The sequence below is a fragment of the Mandrillus leucophaeus genome, unplaced genomic scaffold, assembly GCF_000951045.1.
Source record: "Mandrillus leucophaeus isolate KB7577 unplaced genomic scaffold, Mleu.le_1.0 Scaffold165, whole genome shotgun sequence".
NCBI classification, from domain to species: domain Eukaryota; kingdom Metazoa; phylum Chordata; class Mammalia; order Primates; family Cercopithecidae; genus Mandrillus; species Mandrillus leucophaeus.
Window position 1 is genome coordinate 1,431,496 of NW_012101643.1, and position 13,019 is coordinate 1,444,514.

At 36.8% G+C, this 13,019-nt stretch overlaps 1 protein-coding gene across 1 annotated transcript in view; it reads right to left on the bottom strand.

The window, feature by feature from the left end:
- RYR2 (ryanodine receptor 2 (cardiac)) overlaps positions 1 to 13,019 on the bottom strand; it is a 620,934-nt gene that overhangs the window by 65,382 nt on the left and 542,533 nt on the right. The window contains 3 exon segments of the mRNA XM_011976391.1: positions 4,589 to 4,717; positions 6,129 to 6,217; positions 7,339 to 7,419. Of these exon segments, the coding sequence (XP_011831781.1) occupies positions 4,589 to 4,717; positions 6,129 to 6,217; positions 7,339 to 7,419 (299 nt within the window).

Below are 13,019 nucleotides of genomic sequence, written 5' to 3' on the forward strand. Positions count from 1 at the left end.
AAAGCATTCACATAGAGAAAAAAATCCTCTTCAACATTTTCTAAATTGGACAACTGTTTTACAAATGGTACAACCATTGAGGTGTTTTAAAAGAGTAATACTTGTTTATTAATTTCATGAATCCAGAATCCAAGACAATTGGAAGTGGTTCAAATAACTAATTGAGAGATCATTAGGTTGAGATGGCTCCAGTGTCTTGGGTTCCTCCCTAAGAAAACCAAATCCCAACTCAGTGTAAATTTAAGCTTAACCAATCAGAAACTGCCAACTAACTTCTAACTAGAGTTCACCAGTCAGAAACTGCCAACCAACTTCTAACTAGGAACGTCCCACTTTTACCAATCAAATCTCTTTGCTTGTCTTGCTTCCAGGAGCGCCTTATAAAAGTTCCCCCACCCTTGGTGAAGGGCTGAACCATTAGTGTTCTGGTGTTGCTCAATTCATAAATAGTTGAATGCTCAGATAAACTTCGTAAGATGTTATTGTGCCTAAGTTTATCTTTTAACAAGCCTAACTTTGTTCTCTTAGCTGACACGTCTGAAGTACCAATACTAGAGTGGATCTGCTGTAGCAGCCAGACTGTTTTCTTGGAGCCGATTTCTATTTTCACTTTCCAGTGAAAAACTTCTACCATCATTCAGTTTTGTAAACCCATCTACATCAGCCATGAAAATAACAGGGATTTTACTTAGAAAGGAAAAAAGTACATACAATACTGTTCTTAACTTCAAATTCCTTCATTCCTTTAGGCAAATAACAACTCATAATAACTTTAAATTGCAGACCACATAAAAACATTTCAGATCTTATGCTAGAAACAAGTGATTGGAAGAGATGGCCATATCCAAGATGCTGAAATAGAACTTTTTCCTGTCTCAGTATCTCTTGACGCCCTACAGCTGAGATATTGACTATGTGTTCTCATATGATTATGAGAATGACATGTACCCATGTATTACAAAAGCAGTAGACTATCTGCAAAAGGGGTGACTAAAAATAGATCTTTCCACTCTAAGGATATAAAGGGGTTGGAGTTGAAAAGGGGGAGACTTTGGAGGGGGTTCTCCATGTGCTGAGCCTCTCCATTTCCTTACTTCTGCATCCCCTTACAGCAAGTGAGAGAAGAGGCTTCAGGAGAGCCATCATGTGAGCTCAGTTTCTGTCTTCTGAAGTTGGGAAGCATAAGGTCTGGTATTAGAAAGCATGACAGACAGCATGTGACAAAAAAGATGTGTGTTTCTTATATGGACTACTCAGGAAGGGGCCATTCTGCCCCATCTGAAATCAGTCTGAAATGGTGACAGAATTCCAAGGTGGATGGGAGCCACCAGATGCATGAGGTCTGACGGAATAACTTTAAACTGGATGGGAGAAGAGTCATTTCCAGGCACTGGAGGACTAAGAGGGCCAGGCTTGCATGTTAGATGAAAAAATACAACACATCACAGCAGAGGGCCAGCTCCATGGTGCACTCTGGGATTACATGTGCCCAGTGGAGACCTTTCCTTCCTTTTACCTCCTCTCTCCCACAGCTCCAACCCAGAGGAAGCCTGGGGTTAACCAGGAGGGGAAAGGGAAAGAGAGAGAAGAGCCTTGAGGGGAGAGAGTAAAAAAAGCGCAGACTGGACTCCCTCCAGAATGAACAATATCCAGATGGGAGTTCTTGCCCACACCCTCACTCCACGTTTTCCAGCTGAAAATGAGGCCCAAGAATGAGGGGAAGCTTTACTGAAATGAGACTATTTTTGTGACAAAGTGACTGACATGATTTTATTTATCTGAAAGTGGTCAGTGCACAAGATTCCTTCTAGTGGTAAAGAAATGGTCAACAGAGCAAGTCTGAAGGGACAGTGGTGAGAAGGAATCAGGTTATTTTAATCTGGAGGTCATTAAATCCAGTTCATTTAATGTACCAGATATAGTAGTTTTATAGTTTCCTTCATCCCTGGTTGTAATTAGTCCAAAATGGCTATTACAGCTCTGGTTTGAAAGCAATAGATCTTTAGGGTTTTCCTGTGGTTGATGTTCACTGTCAGTTTGGTATTCCAATGGCATATAAATGAGGGAGGATGAAAAGTGCAAGAGGCTATTAGGTGAACACTAGAAAGCCATTTTTAGGAATATAAACTTGTTTTTTCTTCAAGTCAGAAATAATTTTCTTCCTGTGATAGGTAAGGTTTAAATCAAAAGTTGAAGTATTACAAGGGGTTATGCTCTCGTGCAACCCCTAGGTGACCAAAAGTTGTCTGGCCAACCCTCACGTGACAGAGTCGCAAGCCCAGAACCAAAGTACCCATTTCTTCTTCTAAAACCCGAAACACACAGAATGTCCTTTCTAGGGCTAGCTCAACCTTAGGTCATCAGCTTCTGGGAGCTGTAAACTCCCTAGCCTGCTGCCTTGCATTCTTTTTCTCATGATGTATGTGCCTGCAACATGGAAAACCTTTGCTAACTACCAGAAAGACCTGTGCCAAGGACAGATCAAGCTTTCCCTCTTCTCAACAACTACCTCATGGTCTTACTCTAGGAACCTCGACAATACAACGTCCTCTTACTCAAACAATTCTTCCCCTTTTATTAAACTGGGATTACAATCTTACAGGTAATTCCATTTATTTCAATGGTGTTGGATCTCCCCCTTATATAACTTGCTGTAGTTAGAAGTTTGAATAATAAAGCAATATGCAATGCTGTAATCTAAAAGGCAGTCTAGAAGAAGCACGAGGCTAACGATAAGCTTATCTTCATGGTATCAATATTTATCAGCAGATATGCCACTAAGGCAAACTTCTCTAAACCATATTTCACTAAATGTAATGTGGTTACTTGGATTGTATCCCAGAATTTTAAAAAACAAAGAACATGAATGGAAAAACTGGTAAAATCAAAAGAAAGCCGTAATTTAGTTAACGGGATGTGCCAATGTTAATTTCTTAGTTTTGACAAAAGTGCCATGAGTATATAAAACGTCAGCACTAGGGAAAGCTGGGTGAATCATATACAGAAACCCTCTGTACTATCTTTGTAACTCTTCTGAATACCTAAAATTATTCCAAAATACATATTTCACATGATTGTTATTTTAAAATATGTCATATAAAAAAGTAACAAGAGAAGTTACTTGTTACTTCTGTTTTTTTTTTTTTTTTTTTTTTGGTTCTTATTGAACCAAGCATGATAAGCCATGACTTTATCCAATATCCTTTGAACATTCACGTAGAAATCCGTGTTCTATGACAACACCTAATAAAGAGTTTTGCACATAGTAAGGGCTCAATGGATGCTTCTAGCTTTCGATAAATTCAGGAATCTCAATTATTTTAGGAACAAAGAAATGCCCACTCTTAGCTGAAATGGCGGTTATGTTTCATTTGGAATATATTATAGAAATCATCCTGATTCCCATTTCTGCAAAATCCAGTGGCTTGCTAATGCCATCAGTCAATCCTGTTATTTATTCAGGACGTGACACACGAATATTGTTGTACTGGTATCATTCTAGGCATGAATGCGAATACTAAAGCAATAATGAAAGCCAGGAGAGGTAAGGAAATGGGACTATGAGTAGACCAAAACTGACTGAAGCTTTCACTTTTATTTGATTTTAAAGGAAATGTTATTAGAATTATCAACTGCGACTTTTCCATCTGGAAGTGCTGAAATAAGGTTCCTCTTCCCCAACAAGGCAAAAAATAATCCAAAAAGTGCCATGCTTCCAAGGGACCGAATGCAGAGGAGAGTGAGCCTAGAGGACGTCTTCCTACCTCTACAGCACTTACTCTTGGTTGGCTGTACTTGGCCATGAGTCATTTATTTACTGAAACAGCTGTAACTGTTAGGCTCCTGGGATACAATTTATTTTTAACTTAACCTTTCTTCTCCCCACAAGCTTATGTTTAGTCTCACAAAGCCAATTATAAGTTTCTCCCTCCTGTTTTATCCTTAGCATGGGACACGTCAAACATAGTGAATGATTCAGGGTAATATGGGCCACTGAGACAAGACAGAAAGGAAAGATGACTGGTCATCAGCAAAGTTTTGCTGATTGAAGAAAAATCCAGAATTTTATCAAATCTTAAAAAAAATCCGAAGTTAAGGCTAGAAGCTTAGTTCAAGGAGAACATAAAACAAATCGATGTAAAACAGAAAAGAATATTCTATATGGTATTTGGAATTTTATCTATAATATACATATGCGATGTTTTCAAACGCTCTTCTCTTTCTTAAGTTTCTATGAAACTTCTTCTCACTTTTAGTGGAATACTAGAAAGAATGGCTTAATGCTGTGCCTGCTCTCCCTTCCTTCCTTAATATTTACTAAGTGCTTAATATATATACCAGGCCCTGGAGGTGCAATAGAGCTAATATCACAGTCCATGCCTCTAAGGAGTTAACCATATCTCAACCTGCCAAATGGTGAAGCAATTTCATTCCATATAAATGCACATCTCAACCTAATATTTTAATTGTAGCAATTTGCAAAGAAACTCGGAAAGGGGTCAATAGGAGATATGGAAACTACTCTAGACATACTGCATTTTTCTGAGGAATTCAGTGCTACAGATAGCAGCTATGTTTAAATGTTTACCTGAATATACTCTGTAAGAGTGTTAAAGACTTGCTTTGCCACTTGAATAGCTTTGGAGAAATTCCGTTGTCCTTGTTCATCAATAACATCTTTCCCAGAGTAATACCAGTAAAAGTCACTAATTGATTCCTGGGAAATAGAGATGATATTGTTTATTATTCAGTCACATTCTAAAGTTACCATTGACTAACCAGTCTGGGACTCTATGCTTGAGAAGTATTTTAAATAATAGATATGGTAGCAAACAAAAACATCTGTGAATTAAATATCATTCTTCAATGATTTTCCTAAACATACAATATGGGAACCTCCTTCTTAGATATAACTAACAACTGAAGAGAAGACCAGAAGAAAACTTAGCTTTGAAAATTACTGTCTGGTAACCCTGAACTTCATAAACATAAGAATTCATTAAGACTGGAGCATATTTATCCATGAGCAAAGTTAGATGTTTACTACGTGAGCAGAGAAAATAGATGAATCATGGAATAATCTTTTTTGGGGTACCGACATCTGACCTCCTTTTTCTCCAACAAAGCCAATAACATTTCATCAGTGAGAACTCGCTGATATCCATGGCTTTTGCACCTGTCCCTGAGAAAACTGGCTGGATTGCTTGTAAATACTAATCATTATAAACAATTATCTAAATAAGATCAATCTCTATAAACCAGATGTATTTAACAATAACGTACATTTTAAAGAAATGTTGGTTGGATAAGCAAATAATCCAATTTAGTTCAGCCTGTGAACTACGTTTGGGTTTTCAGACAATTTTTAAAATTGCAAATATGTTTTCAGCAACACTTCTTGGTGTACTGACTTCAAAATGGACCTTCCCCCACCACATTAAGCTTTCAGTTAGCAAAAAAAGGTTGTGATATTACACACTCAAAAGATTAAGGAAAAAGCTGAAAGTCTGCATTTATAGTTTTTAAAATACTGTGCTTGGTTTGGCTTATAAATAAAATGAGGGGAAAAAAAGTTGTAAAGGGCTCTCATTATTTAAGAGGCCTACATCTTCAATTCAGTTTGAGTAACATTCTCAAATATGATCAAAATATCAGAGATTTTTTAAGCAATGTGGTATGAAAATTAATGCAAATATTAGGACATCTGAAAAGAAGTGACCTTAGACTGTGAAATTTCAGTATCTGGTAGTAGTTACAAAGCCTTTCTTTCCTATTCCTATGAATGTTCCAAACATTCTTCCCCAATTTGTCTAACAACTGTAGAAGAAGGAGCAGAGTATAAAAGTGCTTTATAAAATGCAAATGACTTTAAAATACCATCAAGCTAAAGAAACAGAGGGGAAGAATCTCTACTTACAGAAATAAAATATGAGCAAAAGTAGGAGGCAGGATCAGGAGTGGAGATAACAGTGGCAGTTTTGCTCTAAGAATTGCTGAGAGATTGTGATCAGAGATAAACTATCTCAAAAACTCCTTTCTAGTTATAAACCAAAATACATTAAAACTCTGCCGTATTGTTTCAACATATCAACCCTTTTAATTTGTTACTAATATAGAAAGCAACATACCTGAACTCTCAGTAGGTAGTCTACAGTGGAGATGATTATGTTGACAGTTGTATTATTGCCAGTCTGAGTTCTCAGATAATTCTGAAAATCTATGCAAGATAAAAAAAAATGTTATTAATGCTTGCTCAGAAGTTCAAATTGAGTTATTCTAAGAACTCCAAAGGCAAATGTTTTCTGCGGCAAAATCATTGTGGGTTAGTGCAGTGTTTTTATCTAATAGTTTTAATATGAAAATAATTTATATTTTCCATAAAAAGTGATCACCCCAAAAGAGTATCTGCGTGCTCCATAGATGATCAATATTCAATTTTTGTCTCTGATGTTTCTAATATCAGTTTCCTTATTCCTAGTTCTAGAGCTCTGGGCAAATGAATGATTGAAAAAGGTTGCTATCCTTGAGGATATAAGAAGGAAATTATTTATTCATTAATCGCTTACTCCTCAGTACTGTGCAAAGTGCTGGGGTCAGCCAAGATAAAATTAAGACAGAGTTCCTGCCTTCAGGGGTGCACAAGCCTGTTAGAGAGTTAGATGTGTAAACAACTAATGGAGATACATTATGTTAAGTAGTACAATGAAGTATGTGTACACTCAAGGTAAAGACAGGTGGTACAAAAGAAATAATGCTCTATATTACTCTATAACTATTTATATTTTTCATAAATCATCTTTTTTTTTTTTTTATTGAGAGACAGGATCTTGCTGTGTTGCCTAAGCTGCAGTGCAGTGGGGCAATCACAGCTCACTGTAGCCTCAAACTCCTGGCCTTGAGCAATCCTCCTGCCCCAGCCTCCCACGCAGATGGGACTATGAGCACGCACCACCATGTCTGGATAATTTTTTAAATTTTTTGTAGAGATGGGGGTCTCGCTATGTTTCCTAGGCTGATATTGGACTCCTAAGTTCAAGCAATCCTCCCACCTCGGCCTCCCAAAGTGTTGGGATTACAAGTGAGGAACCGCGCCCAGCCTCATGTGTCTTCCCTAACATCAAAATAATTGATAAGACTCAAGTGAAATACCTATCCAAGGACTGTGAAAGCAGGGAAGCAATGTATAAAATGTCCCAGTGCCCAATGCAGAGACACGTTCTAGAACAATTTGTTGTCTCTAGAATGATGCATAATTGGAACTAACAGGTTCCTGTTATTACTGGCTTGAAAACATTATTTATGCCTTAGTAGCATCAGAAGTTTTGGGGACTCACAAACCTGAGTTGTGTCCCTCACAGAGTAGCTGCAGGAATCGGAAGAGGTCACAGGTGAACTCATCGTCCTGTAGAACCTTTTCTCCTGCGGGAAGTCCAGAGGGATCAGACATTACCAACCACCCCAGGCTGCCCCTCCCTTTCTGTCCCCACCTCCATACAACTTGCATGTTGATCTAGCATTGTTCTGAACCAAAAACAGTCACAGGTCATAGCCACTTTGCTATCTGAAGCTCATAAGATCATGCGCTTGGCAGATAGACGCTCTTTTTCTTTGTAAGAAAAGAAGGTTTGAATTTTAAAACTCAGACTTCTCTGTTAAAAGTAGCAGCATGGGATTGGCAACATTTTACAAACGACCTAAAGGCTTAAACTTTGCTTCTTTCTTTCTTTATGTTCTTGTATTTGGCAAGGTGTGCATAGAAGGGACCTTTCTCTGCGTCTCAAGGGACCTTTCTCTGCGTCTCTCACGCAGGTTAAATTTGCTTTGTACCTGGATTGTGGCCAAATGATTCAATGGAAAGTATTCTGTGTATCCAAAAAAGCAGGGCCAAGAGTTTCTTTCACTAAAAAAATAATTCATGGATTTTTGTGAAAGCTGTAAATCGCTAGAAAATTGTTGATTAACTTGTTTTAATTAACTTTGTTATCAGGCTGTCTACTGAATTAAAAAAAAAAAGGAAAGATTTCTGAAATCTAAAATAGAGATGTGACTGGTTTGAGCATTACTTCCATAGGAGGAGGAAATGGCAAACAACCTTAATTCTAAATATGAAACCAAAAGAAAGACTTTGGTGGCTCGTGTTGTGAGAGCTAAAACTAACATAGAAAAGGTGAAAAAAAAGGCATCCCCTAGTTACAGAGGTTTCTCTGCATCATCCAACACAAACAAGTATTTTGGGGGCAAGGAGAAAAACCTCATTAAAGGGCTCAGTTTACTTATATTTCAATTTAAATGTCTCGTGATCACAAGTTATTTTGAAAGCAAAAACACAAGGAAAGAAACTCAGAATAGCACCACACAAATGAAGCTGATTTTCAAAACAGAAAGTGTCCGTGGGGAAGTAAAACAAACAAACAAACAAAAAAGTTCCACATTACGAGCACCTGCTCCAAAATCTAAATTTGTTTAAAAGCAAAAATGACAAGATAGCCAGTGAATGAATGGACTAAAGTAGTTTAAAAAATGAGAACTTTTTACAGAATGGAAATACTTTGGGTTGAGAAAGAAAACGATGCAATGATCGTATGTTTACTTTAAGTGAAATCATGAGTGATCACAGCGACAGAGAGCTGATGGACTTACCAGTCCGCAGTCTGTGACTTTCAAAGTGAGAGGCTTCATATAATGGTAGGGTTAGGAAGCAAAACCATTTTGAAAACTAATATAAACATTAAAAAAAGTACATAAAATCACTGTACTCATTTCCCTGTTAGCCCACAAGATATGAAATTTGGTGACTACGCTACAATCACCAAGTATGCAAATCAGACGTTGTGGCAAGTTTAAGTGTTACAGGCACACTGTTGTGTTGAATCTCCCATAGTTGGCTGATAAGTCCATTCCTCAGTGTTTAAATTCACGACAGGATAGGAAACAAAAGGGAGAATGTTTTAGGCAAATAAAGGAACTAAACTCTTCATTGGTGATACTTAGTACCATTTTCATGAGTCACTTTAATCAGAAGAGTCTTTAAAGTTATATTTAAATCAAAATATTATGAGTTTGTCACATAGGCTTATTGATTCTTTCCCTGTGAGCCCATCTGCAATGTTTTAGTTTTCAAACAACAATTCAATAAACCACGTACACACTTTAAGTGTTCATATATTCAATGTGAAAGGAGTAACCCTTACCAGAAAGTATTCAGAAAAACAGTGAAATAAATATAATCTACCTGTGTACCTAAAAATACTCTGCACAATAACGATTTATAACATAAGGTTTTATTTATTGTTGACACACACAGTATTTTCTTGACTGTATACCGAAACACGTACAAGTAACTTCACTTATATAAGGACACACCGCACATCGTAGAACAATGGGAAGAGGGGAGGGGTGAGGGAGGGGACGAGTCAGGCCTTCATTTACCAGCAGGTGATACCAGGTATAAGCTGGGGTGCTGTTGCTTCATGAAGACATTCCTATCTGATTAAAATGCTGCCATTGCCCATGCTGCAAATAAGTGGTAGAATAACAGAGATGGATGATGGCTTTATGTCTGCAGAAGGTACAGGATCAGCAGTCTATTTTGTGATGTGTGCAAAAGAAATTCCATTGTAAGATGGAAACTAAGATCAATAACAAATAACGGAATGAAGTAACATGTAGTTGAAAGTGCTCTTACGTTGGTCAATCACGATTTGTAATTGCTGCCCGAGGGCTCAAGGTACATATTGTGAAGGACATTCCTTTGGTTTCATTTTTATAAGAGGCTTAAGATTTTTAATACTGTAATAAAGGGAGAGGTATTCCAATATTGCTGCTGCTGTGGAGTTCATTCTTTGCACCTTCGTTTTCTCTTGTCTAAAATAAAGATAACATGTACCCTGTCTATGTCCCTGGCTCTTCACAATCTGTGGTAATTTTTTGTAAATTGTGGAAAGGTTAATATATTAGGTGCAGTGGCAATAACACTAAAAAATATGGAAATATCATACCAAGCTGCTGAACATAGCGATTTGAATTTATTAACTGTGTATCTATCTCCTGAACACCATCTTCATGGATTAAAAGGTTCTCAAAATTACAATGTTTTCCTGGAAATAATCTAGGTAGATTGTGTTTAATCAAGCTAAGAGTGAAACAGTAAGTCCTATTTTAAAGATCTAATAAAGTTAATACATTTTTAAAGGCCACTGTTCTACCTATCATTGGTGAATTAAGATAGACTCCAAAAGACTAACACTCATTATCAGGTCCTGTCATGTCAATATCTACAATAACGCACAGGTAAAAGGTGAGTCGTGAAGTACAGGACTGGCCACATTAAAGGATCCCCTATACTCTATAAAGTTGACTCAAAAGCACCCCACTGCCATAGAGGAAATTATGCTGATTGTTGATCTGGAGAGGACTTAAAGATCGATTCTGCATCTTGCCAAAACTGAAGAATGCTAAAAATATTTTAAAATAGTGAAAAGTCAGGTATTTTATTCCATATGGGAAGTTTTAATATTGTCGCTTAAGTGGCTTAAGTATGACTGCTTCAATTATATTACAATTCTATTAAAAAGTAAATTAAAAAAATAAGTCTACTGTTAATATTTGGTTAGTGACTATGATGTGCTAGATATGTTATCTCACTTCAATTCAGGTTTATTAGAATCCTATAAATTAGCTAAATGTAATGCCATTTTGTTGTTCAGTGAACAACCAAGATATTAAATAACTAATGTCCTACAGCCATCGGCTGGTAAAGAGTATGATTCCGGTAAACCTCAATAAACTTGCACTAAGTGTCTCTTCTATGGCAGGCACCTTGTGAGGTGAACATAATCTCGAACCTGAAGAAGTTCACAGTCTAATGGAAGATACAGGAAATAAACAGATAATTTCAGTATTATATGACCTTTCTGAATTCAGTGTGCTATAGTTTCTAAATGTTGTAAAGTTAGCATCAGTAACGAAAAAAATCTTTGACTAATTATCATCACACATACTATATGTTATTTAAATTGTGAACTCGTACTTGTTTTCATCAATTTCAGAATCAAAGGAAAACCATTTCTAGATATGTGACTTTAGTCAGTTAACTCTTCTGAGCCTTCGTTTCATCATGTCGATATGGAGATTAACAAACTCCTCCACTCCTCATTTCATAGGACTGTTGGGAGAATTGAATTGGCTCAAACAATTAAAAGTGCTTTGAAGTCTACAAAGCACAAAAGAAATAAATGTGAAGCCTTTGGTCAAATGACCTAAATTTCCAAGTTACAGAATTTCTGTAGGTTGTATGACCAGCAGTTCTATTAATTCCACTGAGTGCATTTATTAAGATTTAGTTAACAATCTGACAGCAGTGTATACAATGCATTCCTCTTTCCGATGCCAAGACAACAAAAACGACCACTATGTGAAATAAATTAGGTTTGTCCCAAGGATAACAGAATTAAAGTATATTCTGTTAAACAAATTAAACTAGCTGGAGAGGAAAAAAAAAATCCCTTTGCTTTCAAATGTGATATGCATGTTGTTTCTCTTATAGCCGAAGCCTACGTTTCTTGGCTGTCAAGACTCTTACTGAAATTCTTACTGTTTTTCATCCATTCCATTCATCAACATCCTTACTGATTTCCCTGCCTTGAGACTCTGATACCTATCTTACACAATGTTACCTGTCAGTAATTTTTCAAAAGCACGAATCCAATTATCATACTTCCCTGGTAAACAGATGGATTTCTTTAACTGTATGAAAAATCTACTCTGAAGAATTCCCTCTAATCTATCATTAGGCATAACTCAGAGCTCTCCCACTGCCATGAAGGAAATAATGCTGGTCACTATCTTTGGAAGAGTCAATTTCTATTTAGTAGCACGACTGAGAAATGGGAAATCTACACTGTACTTTTTGTTAGTGGAGTCTATCAGAAGCATTAGTTGAACAATAAACGTTAGGAACTCAATTCTAGGTGGATCATTTAACAACACATACAGTGTCACTTAAGTGGTATTTAAGGGCTCGGCTCTCTATGGCCTCAGAAAAAGTGCAGATTCCTTGGCAGGGCAGAGAAGGTCCTCTGTGGCCTCCCACGTGCTATCTTTCCATCCTCTAGTCTGAACATTCCTTCACAACAGCTTAGTCACCATTCTCTGCCATGTTTGGTACCTTGAACTTTGCATATGCGGTTCCCTCATATTGGAATGTCTTTGCCTTCCTTATCCACCAGCTTGATTCCTAACTCGGACAACATGTCACTTCTGTGATGTTTCTCCCACCACATCCCAGCAGCTAGGTACTTCCACCTAAATTCCTTTATATGCATAAAGCATTGTTCTGAAGTTACTTGTTTACAAGTCTGTCTGCACAGTACTGAGCTCCTAAATCATTTCCAATGCTTAGGACACCATCTAGCACATAATAGTCACTCTAATTTAAATGAGCGCTTCAAAGTTTAAAAACTGTGTAAGGATGTGAAGAAAACATTTGGTGCCATGAACCAACATCACAAGTTTTCCTTGAAGAGAAAATTTACCCACAAGAATGGCAGAATAAGGTACACAGAATACTAAACTACACTTGTGAAAGTATTTGGAAACCCTTGAGGAAAAGGTAGCCCATAAATTACTAAGCAATAAAAACAGTAACAAAAAGTTAGGGTAACCAATACTTAAAGATCAATTCAATCCTTTTGCTTAATTAATTTGTGTTGCTTCAACTTTACATAAATTTGATTAGATGATTATAAATGTATCAGTAAGCACCTCAGTGAAACAAATTATCAGATACAGATAGAAAGGTGGGGAAGGTTAATTGGTAGTTCATGTTGTAGTGAGGATTTTAAAAAATCAAACTATTTTTAAGAAATCAGATCAACTTCAAAACTTCATCTTGCTTTTATGAAGTCCAGGACTACCTGATGATGATCAAAAACAAAATTCAATATCCTCTGTTATATTCCAAGAAGAATTTTGAAAGCAGGAAAATTGCACTTTCAATGTCATAATGATTTGGTAATGGG